At 39.3% G+C, this 24,612-nt stretch overlaps 1 protein-coding gene across 1 annotated transcript in view; it reads right to left on the bottom strand.

Annotated features, from left to right (window-relative positions):
• gabrd (gamma-aminobutyric acid type A receptor subunit delta) overlaps positions 1–22,105 on the bottom strand; it is a 34,756-nt gene extending 12,651 nt beyond the window's left edge. Inside the window, exons 1-2 of the mRNA XM_074681078.1 lie at positions 21,688–22,105; positions 1,370–1,485 (exon numbers count right to left, since the gene is read on the bottom strand). Of these exons, the coding sequence (XP_074537179.1) occupies positions 1,370–1,485; positions 21,688–21,755 (184 nt within the window). The 5' untranslated portion in view covers positions 21,756–22,105. The remainder of the gene's footprint in view (positions 1–1,369; positions 1,486–21,687) is intronic.
• Positions 22,106–24,612: the final 2,507 nt, after the last annotated feature.

Below are 24,612 nucleotides of genomic sequence, written 5' to 3'. Positions count from 1 at the left end.
TCAAATGACACCGTTGAATAACGTGTTTATTTTGATTGGCTGGCACAGGTGTCACATCTGAAAAACACTCAGAGGGCACTGGGTTTGGCATGCTTCGATTGGAATTATGCGGTTACGTGTGACAAAAGTATTTTTTTAAATGAATGAGGGGGATATTACTTGTTGAAAATACCCAGCTACGTGTGTACAAGACCATAGGCTGTCAGGAAAAAACTGATACACAAGGCGCTCGTTTCTCTCTGTCCTCTTTTTTTCTTTCTCTCTGGGCTTCATCTCTCACTTTGCCTCTCTCAACATTTACCTTCTTCCCTCTCCTTCATTGTTTTTCCCTTTCTCTTCTAACCACTTCTAATCCCATCAAAGTCTCCTCAGATGTCTGTCTATCATGAGTCTGGTCCTGTCCGAGGTTTCTGCCCATTATAGGGAAGTTGTTCCTCTCCATTGTAACTTGCTAAATGCTCATGGTAGGTAAAGATGGGATCAGACCTCTTGTCTTGTGTTATGTTGGGTCTCTGTTAATACGATAACATTTTTGTAAAGTCTCGAGATAACTGCTTCTTATAATTTGGCGTTACATAAATAACACACAATTTCATCCCTCAGGAATAGAAACCGGGTGATTTTAGTATAGCTGAACATTCCTCATTAATCTTACTTGTCTTTCCTTTTCATATGTCCTCTAGTCCCCTAAAACATTTTGTATAACACATTACCTAGATTTTCCGGATTATGCAGATTAACGTTATAAAAAGATAGAAAAATACATACATGAAAACCAGTTTTACTTAATGATATGAGTTGAATGATGGGAATGGCTCCAGAAACGAGGCATGACTCCTCAGTGATCAGTATAATGTCACATCCATAGAAGTCACCACGTGATGTTGTGATGTGATGGTTCGTGTAGACCAGAAATGCAGAGTGATATGTGGTGATAGCGATGTTTCAGCTCCTCATTTTCACCTTTTGTCTTATCTGAGTTAAGCTGTGAGATTGAGAAATCTATCTTTGTGGTCATTGGATTCTTCACATCTTGCAGCCATTCTTAGCAGGTTCTCCAGGGCAGTGTGCACTGCTTTCACTAACATTTCTCTTCTTTCGCTTAAAGGGCACCACACTCTAATCCTGACAGCAAAGCCAAATGTCTTAGTTGTGCCTTTCTATAAAAGAAAAAAAAAGCTACATTTTACGTGAAGGAAGTACAGCTTCAGTTTTTCAAGAAAACAGACACCTATCAGGATGATGGGTTTGGAAAATGAAATGTAAAGCCTCTGTTGTATTTACTTCCAAGTGTTAATGCTAAGGATGGCTGTAAATGTGATGGGATGAAATGCAACCCAACACCACAAGCTGTAGATCTCATACTCACCTCCTATCCCAGGGCGAAAATTTCTGGCATAGCCCTTCATTAAATCATCCAGATTAGGTAACCAGGATATTTCAATGTCCGTACCTACATAGTCCCCAATGTCACTCAGCATGGCCCTGAAGGAGACAACAGCAACACACAACCTTCAGCGTTCATCCATCATTCCATTAGTCTGCAGAGAAACATAACACATGAACACAAAGAGGGAACACAAAGAGGGGACACAAAGAGGGGACACAAAGAGGGGACACAGAGAGGGGACACAGAGAGGGGACACAAAGAGGGGACACAAAGAGGGGACACAAAGAGGGACACAAAGAGGGGACACCTCGAAGACAGAAAAACTGTTGGTCTGAAGTAAAACTGAGCTGAAGTGGCTCTAATAAAAAGGACTGCTCTATAAATATTTCATTACCAATAAAGTCAAAGAAGCCCTTCAAGCTTATTCCTAGGTTTTATCCAACATTTTACATATTAATAAGTTTAAAATTGACAGTTATTCCAACTGTAGTTTCTGCAATCTATGTCCTGAAAATGTTGTACATTTATTTTGGTTTTTCTCTGTTGTGTTGTAATTGGATTCTAGCAAAAACTGTGAATTTTTGACACAAACTTTTTGTAATACGACATAAGAATGTTTGAATTCAGGGAAAACTGTACACATGAAAACAGCTGTGTATTCCTGATAAATCTTATTATTATTTTGGTGAAGTTCCATACCCATAGATTTAAATTTCAGGCAAAAGACCACACTTAAATACTTTTTGTAACGAGTTCAAACATTATATAAATTCCATTAAATACTCTGAGAAACAAAAAGCGTCAAATACTGTTTCAGCTTGTGATATGTTTGAAATTGCCACATAATAAGGATGGGTGCCTTTCACATTTGGAACAATATGGGACCGATGCCTGATACCTGACAGCTAGTATTGGAACTCAATGATACCAATTTTCTGTACTTTTGTGTATGTGGTATATTAATTTGTTTAATAACAAAATATCAAAGTTTTTAAATTCAGCATTTTTATTTCTCAGTTTATAAACTTGCAATGCTGTGTTCATGTCCAGGATGGAAAATCACCTAATCTTCCACTCCAAGTCACAAGGATGCGTTCAGGTACCCAAACATGGTACCATTCAATATTATGAGAATTGATACTTGGTAGTAATGTGGGAATTCAGTTGGTAGCAATAGAAATGTTGAATTCTGTAGCCACTCCTACCACATAAACCCTCATTCCTCCTCAGCATTAAATGTTTGCTTGCTTGTTTTTTTCAATGCTCTATGCACTGGGTAATTTTACACAACTATATACATAAGGTATACAAATTATGTTTATGTGAGTTGCATGTATGGTGTTGTTGTGCAATTAAGTTCGGTTTAAAAAAGGGATATATATGGATGTATGTATATATGTGTGTGTATATATATATATATATACCTATGTATAAGTGTGTGTGTATGTATATATATTAATATAATAATATATATATGTGTGTGTGTGTGTGTGCACGCGCATATATATATATATATATATATATATATATATATATATATATATATATATATATATATATATACACACACGTACATGTATACATACATACACATATATACATAAACACATATAGATAAATATAGATAGATAGATAGATAGATAGATAGATAGATAGATAGATAGATAGATAGATAGATAGATAGATAGATAGATAGATAGATAGATAGATAGAGACTATCAAAATGCCTAAAGTCAAGTGGCCACTTCTGATATATCCTTAATACAGAACTCAAAATGTGCAGCTCAGCTCAGACACCACTAGGTGGCAGTTTTGCACTGTAAGAAAGAAATTGTTACACAATGCGGGACCACTGACACCATTAAGACACATACATGTTTGATTTTATCAAAATCAATTTAACCTCATTTTGAGAGAAACAGTCTTATGATACTCTGCTGTTATTTATAGAAATTACATGCAATGTTGTTTTCACAAGTATTTCATGAATGTATTGTTTACAAATACACTGAAAAAGGTACCACTGAACTGATAAAGCTATCTTTAGAACAGTTAATGAAATGTATAAAAATTATAGATTTACTGACTACCTATTGGAGGGGAGGTTGTGTTGGGGAAGGAACAAACACAAAAAGATTGATAAAAAAGGCAAGTTGGCAATAACAGTAAGAAAAAGTGTTTTTCTGCAGCTTTGAGAAAAACTGACCTGCAAATCAAAATAAAATGAAACACAGAAAGAGTACATGCACTAATAAATCTATGTTTCAGCAAATAATGGCTTTCTGCCATGACGTCATTTTTCACAGATTGAATTGATTCATTCAACAGTGGGAGATGTGTTTTCAGATCCACGGTCACACACACATAGCGCTGAGTGAATCAATTAATGAAGACCAACTCCTGGATTCCCTCACTAATTAGCAGGTTCTAAATCTAGCTACGGCTTCAAGAGATCTGTTCACACACCAAGGTCAAGCAGGACATCTCTCCTGGAGAGATGAGACAGCCTGTGACGACGTTGGGGTTTGGTAAATATATTATGGTTTAATGTTATTTTTCAGCATCTTGTTTGATTATGTATAAAAGGAGATCAATGGGTTTACTGTTATTTATTGCAGCCTTAATACTAGGAGTAGTATCCTTATTCAGTTGTCAGGAGCTGTTTGAGCTGGACCTGAATATGTTAATCTCAGTTTTACCATTTGGTTACCAAGCAGGCACTGACTGTACGGATCAAATTTTCTCCTTCATTTTCTCATCCATCATGAAATAAAAGCTTATTAAGACAGCCGCAGATTATTGCTCAAAAGATGATTCCCTCCTAAGAGCTTCTCATTTTTATAACTTCTTAAATAGATCTATGCAAATGACATTAAAGTGGTTATTTGTGGATATCCGGATCAAATTTAGCAGTGCCTTGATTATAAAAAGAAAAGGCTCATATGCAGCTTTCCGAGGAGAAAAAAAGGCTGTAAGCTATTTCAAGACGTGAAGGGTTGAACAATCATCACACTCTCCACAGAGATTCTCCACACATTTCCCTCTTTTTTAAGATCTCACCTCTCCATCCCAGACGACCAGTTGTCCCTGAGTTTCCTTCAACACTTCAGTTCTGTTTTATATCCCCTTCTCGAGGGAGGGAGCTGGTTTTGCTTTCGTTTGTTTATGTGCAAACATTAAACAGATGAAGAGAGGAGAACCACAATGAGCAGCAGCTTCGTAATTACAGCCTCTTTTGGGTGAGCGTGACGTTCAGCACACTCTTAAGCTCTGTTACAGACTGAGTGTGCTGAGATTTTGGCTGCATGACAGCTGGGCTGTGTAATGGCTCGAGCCTGCATCGTCATGGTTTTCACAAAAGCTTTGTGTTGGCTGTACAAGCTGCTGCTTTCTGAGTCTCCTTCATCTGTTTTTTTTATCTAAATGAGACCATAAACCATCCATCATCGAGACTTTTTGTCTCATTTTTTGTTGAGGGAAGGGAGAAGTGTCATTTTATCTTTTATGAACTAAAATAATTTCACAAATAAAATCAACACACAGAGGGTTGGTTTGATAGCTAAACTTTGGTGAACCAATCTTCCTACACTAGCACAAATCCTTAATCTACACTGAGGTGCGTAAAAACATGTCAAGAGAGAGATTGAGGGGAGCGTAGGACAATGTCAGGAAGACAAAAAATGTCCGCACTTAGAAAATAACTAACCTCAACAAAATTGCTTCTTTATGCTCAGAGTCTGTGGTGAAATTGATGTTCAGTAAATATCTTACACAGGTTTCAAAAGAGGATTAGTCACATCATTAAACGCTGTTTTTTCCAGTGCAAACAGAGATCCACGACATTAGGAAAAAATAATATTGCAATATTTTTCTTTCTTGGGATATATATAACAATATTTTTTAAAAGCAACTCCTTCACTCTGTTCAGCTGAATTCTCCCTGAGATGATGATCACAGACTCTTCTAACTGCCTCTGCCCCCCTCTGCCTCCATGAACGCTGTTAACGTAAGCAAAGAGTCTAAATCTTGTTGATATCTGTTGATTAGTAATATTACTGCACTCCAACACAGAGGTTCCTTCATTTAAGTTTCCCTCTGAGACCAAATAATGTAACGAGGATATTCATTAAACATGTTAACATGCTGCGCCCCTCCAGCCTGCACGCCAGAGTCAGAGACACAGCGGGAGCACACACATTCAGGCTGAGCAACTGCACAGCGGCTCAGAGTTTGTTCTCTTCCTGTTTTTTGCCTTTTTTATAGGCTTGAATAATCTTTTGCCAGATATGTGAATCATCGAAAAGTAATGTTTAGAGACATTTCCAGAACAAGCACAATTCATTTTGTCACGATGGTCTGCCCTGGAGAGGGAGAAAGGGAGATTTCTGCAGGAAGCAAAGCAAACTTTAAAGGTAGAGCCAGCAGGATTTCCATTAAAAACAAAGTGACAACTTTTACAGTGATAATCCTGCTCAATAGTCTCCTATGGGCTCTATACATGTGTCAGTGTCAGTGTCAGTGTCTGCCTCAACCCCCTCTCCTCTGCCTGTGTGTTGATGTTTGGTTGTTTTGGGACATTTCTGGCATACACTGTATAAAACATGGACCAAGCATCCGCGACCTCACCCGTCTGTTCCTGAAACTGTGAAATGAAGCGAACGCCGGCTGTGAGTTTTTCTTCGAGCAGCTACAAGGGCGCTTGCTGGTCACGTGACCTGAACTGTGCCTCTGATTGGAAAATCAAACCATCCTAATACCTTCTAAACCGCAGAGATAGAAAAAAAATTTACACTCCTCACAGCATGTGCCAATAGTGAAATCAGCATTATGGACCCAAGCTGTTTTTTGAACCAGGCTGTAAATATGTTTTTTTAATGCCGTAAAAGTCTGTTTTAATGACTGGGTGTGTCTTCCGTTCTTTCTGCAGCCAGCCTTGGGACAGGTGCCTTTCACATTTGAAACGATACGGTACCGATGCCCGGTACCTGGCAATCGGTACCGGTACTCAACGGTACCAAGTTTCAGTTCTTTTTTGTGTTTATGTGGTAAAAAATATCAATTTGTTTAATAATTAAATATTGAAAATTTTCAATTTGACATATTCATTCTTCAATATTTAACCTTGCAATGCTGTGTTCTTGTCCAGCATGGATAATCAACTTCTCTTCCACTCCCTCACAGTCACAAGGATGCATTTAGGTACCTAAGCATGGTACCTTTTGGTTTTACATGAACCGGTACCCGGTACTTTTGACAGATTTCGGTCGGTACCTACAAAATTACCTAATTCGGTACCCATCCCTAAGCCAGCCTCAAGCAAATTCTCGACGAACATCGACTTTTAGCACTTCCGCAATGGCTTCATTTTTACCGACCGGATGTTGCCCCTTGGTTTCTGGGTGAAAAGTGGGCGTGGTTACCTCAGACAATCACAGTATACCCAGTGCACAAGTGACTTCCTGTGCTGATGACCTCAAGTTGAGCAGGTAGAATAGTGGACACAGCACAGAGAAAGAAAAACAACCAAAGTGAATCAAAAAGCCAAACAAATAGAGCTTTTTCCTAAACGAGAGTGAAGCTTGGCTCAACTTTTAGGAACTTGGAGAGCAGCAGAGTTGTCATGCACCGTGATGCTACAGGTGGCTGCTAGGCTAGTGCGTGTGTTCATGTAGTCACAGTCAAAGGCTGTGAGTGTGTGCTGCTGCTGGCACTGAGCCAAGGAGGAGGAGCCCAGTTTGAATGGTGTGTTTAACTAACTAACAAGTAACAAAAATGCCCGCAGACCCTACCTTTAAGCGAGAGATTACTTCAACATTGTTTATGTTTTATGGCAGCTCATGAAACCATATGGAGTGTAAAGGAGGACATATAATAAACAATAAAATGGGCCATGAGAAGATCCAAACATAGACCTCAAAAACAAACTGAGAACCCGTTCTGACCAAAGACAAAGATGAATGCACAGATCTGGAAGCTGCTTCCTTTAAATTCTTATATACAGCACCATACGTGATATTAACTATGAGCAAACTGTCAGATTGTTAAAAACCCTGCTATGCCCCACTCACGTTCACACTCCCTCTCTCTTAAGTCACTTAATCACTCACGTTGCACGCCGCTCTGCTTGACCTGAAAACAGCAGGTGAGATGACAGGCTACATAAACTCAATTGAAAGGCTCAAATGCATTTTCAGGCTCCAGACGATCTTTTTTTCTTCATATCCATTCACCTTGCGATATGAATACTGCAATGCACGTGTCATGATGAGGATACTGAAACAATCTATCGTGCAGCTTCACATCCAGATACCAAAATAAACAGGTGCAGAGGAAGGAACAGAGAGCTGAGAGTCTATAAACTCATGAACAGAACAACAGCTGTTGTTGTTGCTGGTGAAAAAAAATAGTGAGGCAGGGACTCTTGGGACACCCCTGTTGACCGGCTGCAGAGAGGGTTTTAAAGCCCTCCTTCATTATAACAGAAAGAACATGAGTGTTTTAAAAAAGTACATCAAATAATTTCTCCTCAAAAGAAACAGGAACTCAAATAGGAGATCTGTTGGAGACTCCATTCACCATCTAACCATCAAGGAATGGTAAAACAAAAACAGAATAAGACAATAAAAGCATCATGTGAAAAGATGATGCTTACCCAAAAGGAGAGTCTCTCTCAAAGGATAAATACGGAAGACTTTCATTTTGTAAGGTTTGCCTTGAGAGATATTGTAAAGGAGAACAGAGTTTGTTGTCACATGGGGTTGGTTGTCACACTCAATTCATGTCACCAGCAGAGGGCGCTGTCTCTGTAATTGTGGTATGAAAATTTACAGAATTGGCTCAGTTCTTTTCTTTGAAGCTTTACACAAGTTTATAACAAAAAATTGTTACTAACAAAGCGTGAAGGGAAAGCTATACTTAAGATTGCTATGAGCTAGCTAACTAGTTTTTACACAGTTGTTAGCCTGAATGCTTTCAAGAAATTCCAGTACCAGTTGTTGTCACATATATATGTATGCGTTATATACAGTGGGCTGGTTGCCTTCTTACCTTTTTAAGGGATTTTCCCATTAAGTTACATTATAAACAACCCCACAGTGTGTGACAATCATCCCTGGGATGGGGTTGTTAGTCACTATGGGCTCTAAATTCATGGAGCAGCGCAGGGAGCGCAAGCCTGGCGCACCCTGCGCAGTGTTAATTTCGTGCAGCGCACCGCAGCGCACCGCAGCGCACCGCAGCGCACCGCAGCGCACCGCAGCGCACCGCAGCGCACCGCAGCGCACCGCAGCGCACCGCAGCGCACCGCAGCTGCCAATTTGCCAATTTGGTAGACTGTCTGCGCAGAGATGGGTGTGACTGCGCACCAGGGGGAGGTGTCAGCAGATTCATGTTGGTGCAGTGTCAATTTCATGCCAAAAGCAGCGCAGAAAGTGCACTGAAAGCTCGCCAGCTCCAACCTGGTCTATTCTCGACGCAAAGCGGAGTGCACCCTCTGCAGCTGTAATTTGGTGACAGGCGCACATGTGCGCACATGTCAACAAAGCCTCAGAGGCAGGTCTGCAGAGTGTCAGGCACATTTTCATACAATAAATAAATCACAGCAATCACTATTTAATGTAACTGTCTGAACCAGCATATACATTTATATCTATATTAACTGTCCCGTCACATCTGATGTCAGATTAAAGCCGTTTGTCATAATGGAAAGTTAACCTGACGGCAGCTGGAAGTTTGATGCACATCTTACAATTAAACAATAAACAGCCTTAACATCTGATACTGAGTAAATATCTGGCTTCTCTCATTTCATTTAATTCAAAGAAAAGAGGGAGAGAAAAGATGAAGAAAAAAGAGACAAAATAAATGTATGTCACTCAGGATTTACCTGTGATTTCCCATATTTCTCTGTTTTAGTCTTTATTTTTAACCTGATCTAAAAAGATGGAGTACATTATTGTAAGGAGGATGAGGTGGAGACACTGGGAGAGTATACAGTATATCACCAAAGGTTCTGCTATTTGGTGATGACAAACCAGGAGTGCAGGTGGATCAATAGTATTCTGAATGGATAAGCCAGCTGTGTAACTGTCTCTTATTTTTTTACTCCTGTTAATGACAAAGGAACAGATTACATCTGTCCCAGGAGCTGGCCCACACGGTGACGCGCTTCGTGTCCTCTGATGCGCCCCGCTGTCCATTTTCCTGCTGCAGGGACAGCGGCTCTGACTGTCTCTGCCGGCTCTTTCCAGCACACTGTTTCCGCGGTGCTGGGGATCACTCAGACCAATCAGACGCTGCACCTCGGTTGCAGGGCATTTAAAGGCGAGGAGAGGCGCTTATTTGATTGGTGAAAACAGCGCTCAGCTGTGTTAAACCCACTCACAGCTTTTCTTCTCCCTCTCTGCCATTTGTGCGGAGGGAGGCGTGGACGCAAGTAAGTGTTAATGTTGATCACAATAGACAGCTGTCCTAAACATGTCTTAAGTCCTTTAGGCTCCTATATCTTGAATGGAGTTTTTGCTTGTTTACTGGTTAAATATTATACAACGTGTATGCTCATGGTTAATTTATGATGGGTTAATATTCATGAGACATTAGTGCTGAGTATAACTAGCAGCTACATTTAATTGATATAACTACATCTGTAAATGTGCATTTTGTACTTGAATTGTTGATACAGGAATTAAATCTGTGCTCTCAATGAGAAATATCAATATTTACCCGATGTGCTGCAGTCAACATTAATTACTCAGAAAACAAAACCTGTTAGTCTAGGCTTGGATAAATATGTCACTTGGTCTTTTATTTTTTACTCTGTTTTATTTTAGGGAATTTGCGAACACTATGCAATTAAATAACAACATGTTTAATCCTTTCTTTCTCACAGAAACCAAACTGCTTCTCATATCATTTTTCTTTTTAACTAGCAGCAATCTCTATTGTAGATGCTCATATCTAAAACCTTAAGTGCTGACCTCAGGAAAGGAAAGGAGACAGCTTCTTCCACTCTAAGCCCTGGTCTAAATATCCAACAATTCCTTTACTAGAAATGCTCTGGTGTCAGTCCAGGCTGCCTCTGTTCTGGCTCTCGAATTGTGAAACCACAAATGAAGTCCAGACTACAAAGACCAGCCATCTCATAGTACAGAGCATGGCTTATTTTGGGTGCCAAGTTTTGGTCCCCAAAGGGTTAATCGTGTTATTAAGATCTGATAATGCCACCTTGACAATAACGTTGCCCGTGGTGGCAGCATGCAGTACAGTGTTTCCAACTTGGTGACTTTGTGGCTTCTCAGACCCTTCTAGAAACATTTGTTCAAAAAACCGACCAGCAACAAATCTCATGACTTTTCTGGATTTGGAGACTCTGACATGAAAGCACTTAATTATCTACAGCACCCTCTGCTTCCCAATGAGCTAGGGGTGCTGAGCTCATTCCCTATCCAAAACACTCACGCAGACAAGTCCTCCTACCTCGCAGCAGTCCCTCTCAGCTGCAGCCAGAGCAGGTGACTGCTACATGGATCTGAATTAAGTTTATGCTGATCTCTTCTTGGTCGCTTTTGCTATTACCAAGCCCAGATAAAGGAGGAGGTTGATATTTTGACATCAAGAAAAAAAAAAAAAAAGTTCCTTTTAAGTTGTGAACTCAATGGTGTACTCGGTACAAACTGACCTGTCACTTGTTTGCCACTGTTCTTTCGCTCTGGAAATTAATCATTGTTTATTTTCTATGTCACAAAACTGTTCAGAGTGGGAAAAAAAAACTTAAGCTGAAAAATAAAACTCACAATTTATACCTTGATGTGTAGTCTAATTTTCTTATATTTAAAATTGATACCCAAAAAAAATTAGTATCAATTCATCGACTCATACCACATCTTCCACAAACCCTGACACGCGTTGGTGGTTTATTTGGTTGAGATAATCTCAACCTCCTCCTAGCTGCTATTAAAAACCCAACGGCACACGAAAACACTGAAACTTCATGAAGAAAGAAATCAACTGACAGCTCAAGTTTGACTCAACACCTTGTAATTCTGATGAACCGTTAATCCTCTATTTAATGATATCTAATAGTTGATTTGTTTGCAGTTTTCCTGGATTATGCTTATTTAGTACCTGTAAGAGGGTCCACTTTATCCCAACCATAAAAAGATCCATCATTACTTTTACATTCTGCTCATGTTACTTTCTACCAACAATTGGCCAACACTCATTTTGTAAAACTAATGGTAAATTTGTGAGAGGACAGTTCTGATGAACATCATCACTCAACATAAACAGATGTTATGTTAAACAGAATTATGTTCTCTAGTTTTTAGCATTCCTATAACTTAAGACTCCAGATTTCGGGCTATTAACCAGAGAACACGCTTAATTCAGATTTAAAGCTGTTGCTGTCTTTATGAATGATATGGAAAAATGACATTTTTTGTAGTGAATATCCTATCAAACCTAATACAGCTCTGACACCTTGCTTATCCTGATTACGTGGTCACTTGCCATCTACACCGTGCTCAAGCACATTTCAGTCAAGTTGATTGTCCAGTTTGTTTGGCCGGTGTGACCGTGAGTGTACCGGGCTAAGGCACAGCACGCTTCATGCAATTGGACATGATGTATGATCCATGATGTATGACCGCTGTGACTGCTCCTCTCGACAATCATTTTAAACAGTAGCAGGGTATTAGATAGCAGTGTTGGACCAAAACAACTTAAACATAAACCGAAAAGTCGTTGTAGCAGTGTTCCCCATTGTGCTGACTGATGAGATCACGCTTCCTGTAAACAGATGCTTCACAATGACGTAGGCGAGCCATGCGTGTGTCTTCAGTCTGGTTCATATTGGAGTAGTGTGACTGTGGGCTGTACTGACCAGCGGGGGGTGGCACTGTGGGGGGGCAGTCGTGCTTGAGAACGACACAGTTTGGATGGCCAGTGTGACCGCGCCCTGAATTAATCCAGCCAAAGTATCTTGCAACTTGTGTTATATGGCATGTATGTGCTGCAACATACATGACTGCTAAAAAAAAAAAATCAGTTTCCATTCTCATGTAAAAAATAATGTAAACCAGAAAAAGAAACACAATTTCTGTCTTTGAATAAACCTGATCAGTTCTTCTTCCTAAGAAAACCTTATTCTATTCTACATCTGCACAGCAGCAGAATCAACACCTGTCGCTTTGTGATATTACATTTTATCATATATTTATTATTCTATTCTATCTTGAACAATATAGTGTAACCTGATACACAATTTGATAGTTTGTGCAACACAGCAAACCATCGATGAATGACAAAAAAATAATCTAACTTTTGTCCTCACAGTCACTAATCCATGTTAATACACTGATCTGGAATAGCGATGCAAACAGAAACATTAAGAAGCTGCACTTTCTCTTTATGTTATCAGACATGCATAAATACTTTTAATGGACCCTTCACACATTCTGTAACATACTACGAGCCTCATGCACATCTTATGAAACCTGCAATCCCGACATCAACAAATTTAACGCCCCTTCTCTTTTCCTCCAGTATGTACCACATAACTCACAATCAGTCAGATCGGTTTAAAAAGCTCGCAGGGTTCAAATCTTAGTCTTTACTAACAGCAGGGAATGAAGCATCATTTGCAAAGGTTTAACTAAAGTTAAAATGGATGTCATATAAAATGTTTCTGTATACTGACAACATTTCTCCAGGAAAACCTCTGTGTTGTGACAGACTTCGAACTGAAGAGCTTTAGACCCAACAGTCTCGACCCAAACAGCCTCTGGAAAAGAAACATAGACTCTACAATAGCCCTTGAAAACACTGAGCAGGAGGGAACTGTGTGAAAAAAAGTGAGATTAGGAGAAATAAACCAGATTTCAAGACGCAGATTTGCTCATTTTACGCTCACTTTACGTTCATTATGCTCTATAAGTGCAGGGCTTGAGCCTCAAACAGCTCCAGATTCTTGATTTTAATATTTATTCAGAGTAATATCAACAGACAGTTTGTACTGATAAGTTATTTAAGGCCATCCAGTTGTTGAGTTGTAGTTTGATCAGTGAACAGTTAGAGCCTGACAGCATTTTAAAAACACTGTCAGCTCTCAGACGGCAGTAAATATTTCTCTCACATCTTCTGGGGCTTGTACTGCCTGTGTTTATAATTAATGTGCTATATGCCATGAGGCTCACTGGACTAGAAAAGTACATGTTTTGCTTAAAACATATTTGGTTAAATGTATCTGACATACAGAGAGACAGTTCGCTCTGTAGCACAGATTGTGGAGCACTTTACTCTGAAACCCCTTTGTGTCCACACAAACCACGGCCTCTGTTTACAAGGAAAGGGGTTACAAGGCTTGACAACGAGGGCAAAGCTTTATTGCAAAAACGTGTTACTGTAACATCTTTATAAAACAATTAAAAACAAAGTCTTAAATAAAAAAAAAAATATCTGCACAGCAGTTGGGAACAGAGAAATAGGCTGTTTTTGAATCAAACTGTTTTTTTTTTTACCAGCAGGCAGTTAACATTTTAAATTTGTAAATGTGTCTCTGGGCTTTATGAGAAAGCCTCCAGAAGACACGCTGGGCATTGCATTTATGTTCTTTCATAATGGATAGTTTTTTTTAGCTTCGGACAATTACGCTTCTGTATTAGGGATCCATGGAAAATTCTGCAACTGAAAATTTTCAGCCAGAAAGTGTATTTCTTGTTTTCAGCTCAAAGACTTGTATGTCAAAACAACACGGCCGAAAACAGTGTGTTGTATAGACACAAGCAAAAAAAACCACAGCCAGCACAGGTGTGCGATGTGGATGTATTTCTACATTTCTGAAAACGACCCAGGGATGATTTTCATATCCTGTTGTACGTGCACGAGGAATGATCCCGGGTTGGAAACCCACTTGGACACTGAAAAGTGCACAGCACAGAAGAATGAGAGCAGAGCGTAGAAAAAAGGACTCAACTCTGTGACCCAGATGAGGGGCATACCTCGCTCATAGATCAGGTCCGTACCTTGTTCTCTTATTTAACAGACTGAAAAGTCTTGTGTTATTTATCTTATTTACATGACAGGATAGTCACACATTCCCAGCTCTTCTCTGCTCTTTGTGACCGCGCACGGCAGAGTCCTACCCCAATGCAAACATCGGCACGCAAACACGTGAGCACACACACAGACCAGCACACTCTGTAAAGCAGGCAGAGAGTCAGAAAAAATTAATATTACAACCACAAGAAACACAGAAAAAAAGTCTCTGCCTTCTCAAAGCGCTCCCAAGACATTATTCTCTGAATATAGATTTGTGCATTTGCAATGCCTTGATTTTACTAAGTTTGGTGCACAGTCATAGAGACAAATACAACAGTACTAATAATTGGCACAATAGGGGATTTACAGTTGTTTTAATTAGCTGTCATTTATTATTCCTACAAAGTTGAAAATTTGCATCCAAATGCAATTCAGAAGTCGGAAGTCAGTTATTTTATTTTCCATATAGCACATGAGAAGCCATTTAGTGTTACCTCTCTCATAAATCAGGGCCGTAAGCACGTTCTGTCGTTTAACAAACGGGACCATTAGTCCCATTGTCCTGTTATGGAAGCGGCATACACGACTGAAAATAATTGTACAGCTAACTAATTACACCATGAAAGCATTGCAGGTGCAGATTACGTCATAAATAAGGGGAACCTGCAAGAAAATCCAGGGGGAAACATCCAGTTATAAAATTAAGCCTATGCAGAAGTGCTAAAAGTCGCTGTTTGTTGAGATTCCACTTGAGGCTGGCTGCAGAAAGACTGGAAGTCATGTACACACCCAGCCATAAAAACAGACTTTTATGGCATTAAAAATATATTTACAGCCTGGTTCAAAAAAACAGCTTGGGTCTTAAACGCTGATTTCACTATCGGCACACTGTACAGTGAGTGAATTTTCTTCTAACTCTGTGATTTAGAAGTTATTAGGGTCGTTTGATTTTCCAGTCAGAGGCACAGCTCAGGCCACGTGCCCTGTAGCTGCTCAAAGAAAAACTCACACTCAGTGTTATAGCGAATGTGGCTGTGTCTGCGGATTGATTTCATTTCACAGTTTCAAGAACAGACGGTTGACGTCGTGGATGCTACGTCCATGCTTAATACAGTCTTTGGGAAAACCCCATGAAAGTGGAAATGAGCATGTCTACCACTCATAAACAGAAGTAAACCTGGCGGGCGGTAACAGTGTGGCTGAGAGATGATTAAGAAAAGTATTTTTTAGCCGGAGAAATAGAGATTTTATGACAAGAATTCACATGGAAAAAACACTGTTATCTGTGAGTCAATCATGTAAACAAAGAGAAAGAGAAAGTTTGGCGGTCTTAAACAGAGTAGATGTGTGTGGTGTTTTACAGTAGAAAACCTCCAAAATAAAATCAGTAATATGAAAGCTGCTTTGTTAACAAGTGCTGCAGCAATGCCCCAGTACCTCCATGAATAACTTTTAAATCAGTTAATGAGCTCCAACATTTCACCACACACACCTTGGAAGGAGCCAGATGTATTAAATCAAAAAGCAAATCAAACTTGTAAATCTGACGGCAGCGAGCCTCGCTGGTTTGAGACTTCAATTGTCTTCCTCATCTCATCTCTTGGCTGAAAAAACGTTGTGTCTCCTAAATCTAAATTTGCTGTATGGCTACATATCTCCACCTTTCCAAAGGACTGTCCACTGTCTTTGTAGATTTTGTCTCAAACAGTAACACATTACGCAACGTCTGCCTTTTAACAGCAGAACAGGCGCTGTAATCCTGCCGTTAGGTCCTGTAATGGTGTTTCTTTTTAACCTTTATTACAAACAGTCCACTTTCCTTGCTAATGGCTGGCATGCATACAGGCCCTGGTCTATACCTTGTTTTTTTAATTCAACTGACTAAACACGGAAGGGATAATGCCTGACGAGGTGTCCATTATCAGAAATTAACTACGGAGAGGCATGAACCGGCTGACGGGAAGCATCCATTCACATTTCTCCTTGTGCTCTAAGCCGTGTACGGCTAAGTTGGCTGAGCTGGGACAACCACAAGAAACATTTCCCAGCGCCTTCTCTGTGACGCTGCTCATTGTGGTCAGCTAGTTACCATATTGTCTTGGCTGCTGTTTGTAACATATAACGTCATAGTGCCCCCTGTGATGCACATACCAACTGTCTCCTTGACGTTTCTCGATAAACACAGAACAGTATTATTGCCAAACGGAAAGTAAAGGAATAAAAGGAGAGGTGGAGCAGCGAAGGGGAGAATCTGAAAGAGAAGGGCTCTCTCTTACTTGCAGTGAAATACAACAAAAGCAGAGACATCTCTTGCAAGAGAAGGAGCAAGCTAGTCTCTATATATACAGCATCTCTATATATACAGCATGGCTTTCTAAGTAGCTAAGAGTCTGCAAATGACAGCAGGGAAATGATGTTTTATAACAACAATGAACATAGGTCATCATGAAAAGAAAACAGGTAGCTGACAAAAAAAGCGATGGATGTTGACTTTGAACAGAGTCAGATTTTAAGGAGGGTTGCTGTTTTTCACCCCAGACTATCACAGGAGTATCAGATCCTCAGAAGATGGAAGTTATGAGGCTGACACCAAGGTTATAATAGTTAACTAAAACGAAACTAAAAACAAAAACTAAAATTTAAAAACATTGCAGTTAACTCAAACTTATAAAAACTAAAAAAAGAAAACAAAAACGCTACGTAAACTAAAACTGTATCTTGTGTTCACAAAACTAACTGAAACTAACTAAAATTAAAGACAAAATTCCCTTAGTTATAGTTTTTGACAATATTAATCGCCTTTAAGATTTAAATTAATCCGACACATTTTCCCAACCAATTTTACGACAGTTTTCGGCAGTTGTCAGCGCCGTACAGCACCATCATAGCAACGTACTGGGACGAGCTTGTTTACTGCACTGACTGGCTGTGGAGCAATGAATCAGAGCATCTGTAATAGTTTAATTCCATGCGAGTCTGACTTTATTGTGACAGAGTCAAAGTTTCTAATTATCAAAGCTCATATTATATTATTTTATATAATTTATGTTTATATTATTTTTATGTAATTTATGTTAACATTATTGTTATATCATTTATGTTTGTATTATTTTTTTGTAATTTATGTTTATATTATTTTTATGTAATTAATATCTATATTTTTTATACTAAGTTTATATTATTTTCTTGTGTTTAAGGCAGCAGCCAACAGTTCAGTATCAGCATTGACTGAGCAGGGAGCACTATGTTGGACTGGAAAATAAACATATTTACTCTGACCTTTTTGAGTCCTGCACCTGGTTAATAAGGTATGAAAAACTAAAACTAAACTAAATCTAAGCCTTGTTGCAAAAATCAAAACTAAATAAAAACTAGAATGCCAGCCTAAAACTAATTAAAACTAAACTGTAATGGGAAAAAAATGTCAAAACTAACTATAATTAAACTATTATGACAAATCCAAAACTATTAAAACCTTGGCTGACACAGTCTGAAATAGAGCTGAAACTATTCCTCCATAAAATAAAATATCAAGTAGTGCTGGTGCCTGATGTGCTCTAATAAAGCAGACATCATGGTTTTAGTTTGAACACTGTAAAGAGTCGGGATCTGATCAAGAATGTGTCTTAGTGACTAATTTCTCCTCAGTTCTCATTCAGATTACAATACATCACTTAAGTTCAACTGTATTTCACTTGTTTCACACAAATTTTCATTAGAAAAATAATTGCTCTTTAGCTAGACAAAAATATGATTTATCTGATGATTGATTCATTTAATTTTCAGTAGAATACTGGAATACTAAAATAGACCATAGCTGCAGCCCTGGTCTGAAAGCAGTGAGTATTGCCTGTACTGCTACAGGGAGTCTGACTGGGGTTGTTAAAGACACTAAAACCTCCAGTCAGCCTCAAGGACGAGTAGGGATGGGTACTGAATTAGGTACTTTTATTGGTACTGACCGAATTCTGTCAAAAGTAACAGGTGCCAATTCACGTAACATCAAAAGGTACCATGTTTAGGTACCTAAACACAACCTTGTGACTGTGAGGGAGTGGAAGAGTATGAGATTTTCCACACTGGACATGAACAAATTGATATATTCAACCACATAAACACAAAAAAGTATCAAAAATTGGTACCGATGAGCACCGGTATCCATTGCCAGGTACCGAGCATTGGTACCTTATCATTTCAAATGTGAAAGGTACCCATCCCTAACAACGAGGTGAACCCACAACAAAATGTGCCCTAAATTCTTTCCAATTAATCATCCAAATCAGAAAAAGTGCTAGTTGTATCACTGACATTTATATAGGGCTCTTAGGTCCAGACAGTTTTCTGTTTTCATTATTGTAGCTGTTGGTTTTGTCTGTTGGTATAATTGTATAAATCCACCTCATTCATAGTTAAGATGTAAAGATGTAAGATTAAATGATGTCCATACATCTTTTTTTTAATTTGGTTACATTTGTAATTACACCAACTATAGACCAATTTGCAGTAGACGTCATTTAAACTATGTGCACACATTTTGGCAACAGAAGTAGCATTTAGCATTCATGTCAAATAATTGGTCAGTTGTCAGAAACGATACTATACGATGGAGTCAACTTCTACCAAGTTCTGACTGTTTTCAGAGCTACTGGTGTTTTAGAGTTAATAGTGACCGTGCTAACTGGTGACTCTCAGTTGAACGTGTCAGTAGCTACGTTTCCATGCAGTCAGTATTCAGATTAAGGTCAATGACAAGGTTTGTGGAACATTCAGAATAACCAATTTACATGCATGAGCAAACAGGTTATTCCTGTTTACATGGTATCCCAATTAAAACCGCGGCGCATGGGCAACATGTCAACACACTGAGAACATCATGACGCAATGCACGTCATTTCCGCTTCTTCCTACTGTATCCATAGCAACAGCAGCAGTACAGCGGACTTCCGGTACTCAACAAACCAAGATTCCTTAAGAGCAGAACATGTGCAGAACACAAATTAATGTTTCTTTGGATGGGGGTATTCCCGATAGACATTTACATGACCAAATGATCAGCTTAGAAAAGGAGGAACCCAGGGGTTATTTCAGTTTTGTAAAAACCAGAATATGAGCATATTCTGTTTTTTTAAAAGGGTTATTGGTGATCACATGGCCCTTCTGCAACAAGGTTATTGCTAATTTAGGAATATGAAAGGGTAGCTGACTGCATGTAAACATAGCCACTGACCGTATGCTAATAGTCAACAGTTAACAGTGTCACACTTTACACTGAAGCACCAGCAACGTTTGTGGCTGTTATCAAATGTTTCTTCTCTATCCAACCTCAGCTAACCAGGGTTGACCACAAATAAATCATTTTAACTGTCAGGTTTTATGCTCAAAGTAAAAACTATGATGTATTATTAAGATATTAACCAGTCTTATTGGTAATTTTACAACACAAAACCAGTAAAATTCTGTTATTTTTGGTGCAGTTCTCCGTCTAGACGTAGTATTCTTGCTCCTTTATTAGAACCCAGGTCTTAGCAGTCACTATCCTTGATTTAGTTTGGGGGTTTTCTGGTTTATTGACACAAGTTCATCAGTCTGATGAGTCTCCATGGCTAGCACAGTCAGGAGCAGTGAATCACTTATTTCTTTAGATCTACTCTGCAGTATACGCAGGATTTTTCCTCTTAAGACGTCTGTCCGCTAGATTTCTGTCCACCCGTTGAATTTTTCCATCCACTCACTGCTTCCTCACGACCCCAGGCGTTGTTTACCATCCATCAAATTGGTGTTATTGTCTAAAGGTTAACACCCACAGGTCACTTGTACCCTGCAGCACTTCTGATGTCAAAATGCGTGTGCAGCTGTACCTCTTTACAGTTAATTAGTCTATATATGTGCCTGTATTAAGATGTTAGAAAAGGAACATAATTAAGTTGGATACTACTTGTTGATGTTTGGAGAGAATCCTGGCTTCAAAAAACTGAAAGTTATGTAGGGAAGTTATACAATGCAAATGACGTAATGTGTTTCGCATCCATCCAACCCAATCTTCTCGATTCCATCCTCTACGTACAGACCGTTCAGAGCTCTCTGTGTTTAAACTACATCATACAGGATGTAATAATGCTGCTTGTAGAGCAAACCTGTATGTGCAATGGGGGGAGGACATATTACATAACTAATCAGGTAACAGCTGATTGTATAGGGCGAGTGAAGCCTCATCTTAAGGGAGAAGGCCACGAAAATAATCCACAGTGGAGTGATTCGATCAGAGGAAGGGGAAAGAAAACAAGGAGAGAAGAAAAAATAGTTTGGATTTGGTACTAAAACCAATTAATATCAACACAAGCGAGTGCAGAGGAAAATGCAATTACAATAGCTATTACTCCCCCTGCTGGCAAAAATCCAAGGACTATGGAAGCAATTGGCCCAAATGTTTTTCAAAAGCTTAAGCAGCTTCACTCTTTGCCCTTAACAGTCCAGGCACTTCCCGGCGTATGGGCTTTGGGAAAACCAGGGCATAGTAGTGGATGTCGGTAAAGACCACGAATGAGCTACCAGGGTGAACACACTGATACTGTTAATTATCCTGAAAGTATGAGGATAAAATTAAAATCTCTGAATATGCAGGAATATGTGGGAGAATTTATCTGTCTAAAACAGAAGACAGTGAAATAACAGTAAAAACAGCTCTGCACTTTCATCATGAGGCTCTCTGAGCTAATTTAGTTCACTATTCAAAATTACTAGCAAATTATCAAGTCACTTCTTTAAATATACCTTCTGTATATCTTCTTATACTTGAATACTAATTCTTGAAAAATATGAACACTTTGTGCTCTTGCCAAGGCAGAAATCAATGCTAAATTTTACTATAAGTCACATAATTATCAAACTCTTCAAGCTGAACGTCTCACTCTGTGCTATCAAAGATGCTGCTCCGTTTAAAATAACAGGCTTGTGAGTGTTCACACGCAGGCCTCTTCAATGTCATGTCCCTAACCCATTTGGATATTGATTTCTCAAGCCTGGTAGAGAGTCATATTAACTGCTTCACCAAAACCCACACATTCACCTCACTGTTACTGTATCTGAGGAAAATTCCGGAAAAAGGCTGAGCAGAAGTCAAACCATACGTGTCTTGACAATTCCTGTTCTGTGATGAATTTTATTCAAAGGTGTTAATTTTCCCGGGGTTCCCCGGAGCGCTCTGCATTGATGGCGGCATAATGAACACACCTGCAGGAGGTAAAGAGCGAGGCTCATCTCACCTGGTAAAAATGTCCCTCCCAATGAAGAGCAGAATAACACTCGACAGCAGGAAATTTGGGATCTCCATCCTTCTCGGTTTTTGATTATTGATAAATAGAAAGGGGAAAGAAAGTTTCCCGGGGGTACGGTCGACAAAAAGCCAGAGTTTTATCTTAGTCGTCGTGATGTCGCGCTGCAGTCAAGACAGGAAAGTGAGGTGCTGATACCGCCGGAGATCCAGGGGACCGTAGTGATAACCCCATGGTCAGTAACCCAGGTCCTCCGTGTCCGGTAACGAGGTGAAGAAAATGACCAGTCCGACCATAAAGCACCAACGAGCCGATCCAGCGATGCTGCTGCGCCGCTGCCTGTCCTCCAGCATCAGAGCGGAGCGGAGCAGAGGGAGGCGGGGAGCTCATTAATCTGACGAGTCCTCCCCATGCGTGGCCTCTAAACGTCAGATTCAATCTGGCCGTGGGAGGGGGGGTGGGCGGGGGCAGAGAGACATGTCACGAACATACTCTTCATTATCTTACGTAATTGTTGACACTTTGGAATCCTCACTTTTAGATAATTACACAGTTAACAAATAAAGCAGCACCTCTACTGCAACAAATAAATAAATGAGCAACACAGGCTGTTAGGATTATCCGAGGACCAAAAAGTGAGTGGGAACTCTGATGTGCCAAAGTCCTTCTCATTTGAGAGCAGCTAACAGGGGCGTCACTAGGTTTTACGGACAGGGGAGGCTTAGCCCCCTGGAGATCACACAGAATAGCGCGCAAGCACAAATATTTTGAAATCACGCAGATTATATTTTGGGCACATATGTGACTAAAATGGCTAAAGAAAAATATTGCTCAATTATTTTTAAATTAAATATTAACGTACTCTTGAAAATATTTGGGTCAGGCTAGCGTGGCTCATGTAATTCTCTTGGCTCCCTCCACTGTCCCGTCAGTGCTCTTGTAAACAAAAGCCCAAGTTAAATAAGTATATATGATGCACCTTGTCTGAAATGTTTTATATTTTTTTATCCATAATGAGTTCCATAAAACACCGTCAGGATCATGAATAGAATAGAATAAAATAGACTAGAATTGAATAAAATAGAATAGAATAGAATGGAATAGGCTTTATTGTCATTGCACTGTAAAGGTACAACAAAATTTAAGGTGTTCCTGTAAAGCCATCAGATACCATGTGTAAATATCAATTAACAGTATTCAAGTACAAAAATCTGCAGTTTCTCCAGTGTCCACTTGAGGCTGACTCTTGAAGTACCAAAAGTCACATAAACACCAAGCCAAAAAAAGCAGTTTTAACCTTGATGTTCCTCGATAAACACATTCCTTACTTACATAATTGAATAACTATGCCCCCCAAATTTATGGTTTAAATACACCAGACTTGTCCAGGCTTTGCTCTGTCACAGCACCAGATCAGATAGGTCTCCATTCAGGTCGATGTGTCAACTAACACTGGATCCACTTTGTTGTGGTCTGGCTGCAGGTTGTAGTGTTTAAATAAGATTCCTATTCATGCCAGATGCTTGAGCTGTAAAATGAACACAAAGCAGATAGAGTGGGACAGGACGTTGTGCACAAAAACCACCCAAAAACCTCAAGTAACTTTCAAACCGTGTCAGAACCAGATGATATTCCACTTGAATGCTACAAACCAACATAATAAGCAGAGTCAGAGTGGAATTCAGTAGGGCTGGACAATTAATCGGATTTTAATCGTGATTTCAATGTTGCCAACTGACAATCATAAAAACAATATAATCGAAGAAAAACAATTAACAATTAATATGCCACTCAGTGTAGATGTATGCAAGTTCCTGTGCTTCATAGCTCTTCTGTGTTCCATGTGCAGCCACAGCGAGTGTGTGTGACTTATGTGTATCAATAATACTGTATGTGCCACTTGCTGGTTCTTTAAAGTTGTGTTTAAATCAGTACTGAAGTTTTAGAACAAATGAATAATTGTGTATATTAATCGTGATTTCAATATCACTTAAAATAATCGGGATTTTTAATTTTACCATAATCGCTCAGCCCTAGAATTCAGCAGGTTGGAGGTTTTACAGTCTAAACATGACGAGGAGAGGTTCATTGATGGACAGGGAAGTGTGGGTACTCTTCATTTATTTATATATATATATATATATAAACAGAGAGAGAGAGAGAGCGAGAGAGAGAGAGAGAGAGAGATACACAGTAAAAAATCACATAAGGGAGCTTTAAAGTATTTCAGGGAGGCTTCAGATCCCCTGAAATAGGCCTAACGATGCCACTACCAGCTGCGTTTATTCAGTATATGAATTCAGTGTGAGGTCAACATGAATCACAAAAGTTGATCAAAATGTACCTGAGAACTCTGGATTGTGTGAATTTTTTATAAGCAATACAAACGTGAGGATTTGGAGAGGTAAGATGAAAGCAAGATGTTGCTCAAAGCACAACACCCCAAACCCAGATAGTTTTATAAATTAATATGTAATACTGTTACATGTCTGTGAGGATCAGTCTGTTTGTGACAACTAACACAAGACTGTATTACTTACCATGACAGATCCAGATATTTGAATCTTAAGGGGGTCCAGAACCTGTTGGGTATTAAATTAAAAACAATACAGGACATTAGAGGAAAAAATACAGAACATTAGAGTTATTTTGAGGCTTGTTGTAATACCGGGGCTTGTTTGAGGGTCTTTGCGAGTTCATCAGCATGAACTGCTACAATCTGTTTGTCATTATTTTACTATTAAAACAATAACTGGACTGGATTTTGATAGATCTACATCACAGTACCTTAGAAATGTCTCCAAGCTGTAAATCTATCAGGAAGAGGAAATAGCAGGTAGTTGAGCAGCAGGCTGGCTATATGAGTAAGCTTACTAATATTAACCCTTGGAATGTTTGCTATCAAGTGCATTATTT

Source organism: Halichoeres trimaculatus, unplaced genomic scaffold (assembly GCF_033239565.1).
Source record: "Halichoeres trimaculatus isolate MK-OKI-2021-1 unplaced genomic scaffold, fHalTri1.1 fHalTri1_scaffold_11, whole genome shotgun sequence".
NCBI classification, from domain to species: Eukaryota; Metazoa; Chordata; class Actinopteri; order Labriformes; family Labridae; genus Halichoeres; species Halichoeres trimaculatus.
This window is presented reverse-complemented; position numbering and strand designations above follow the sequence as displayed.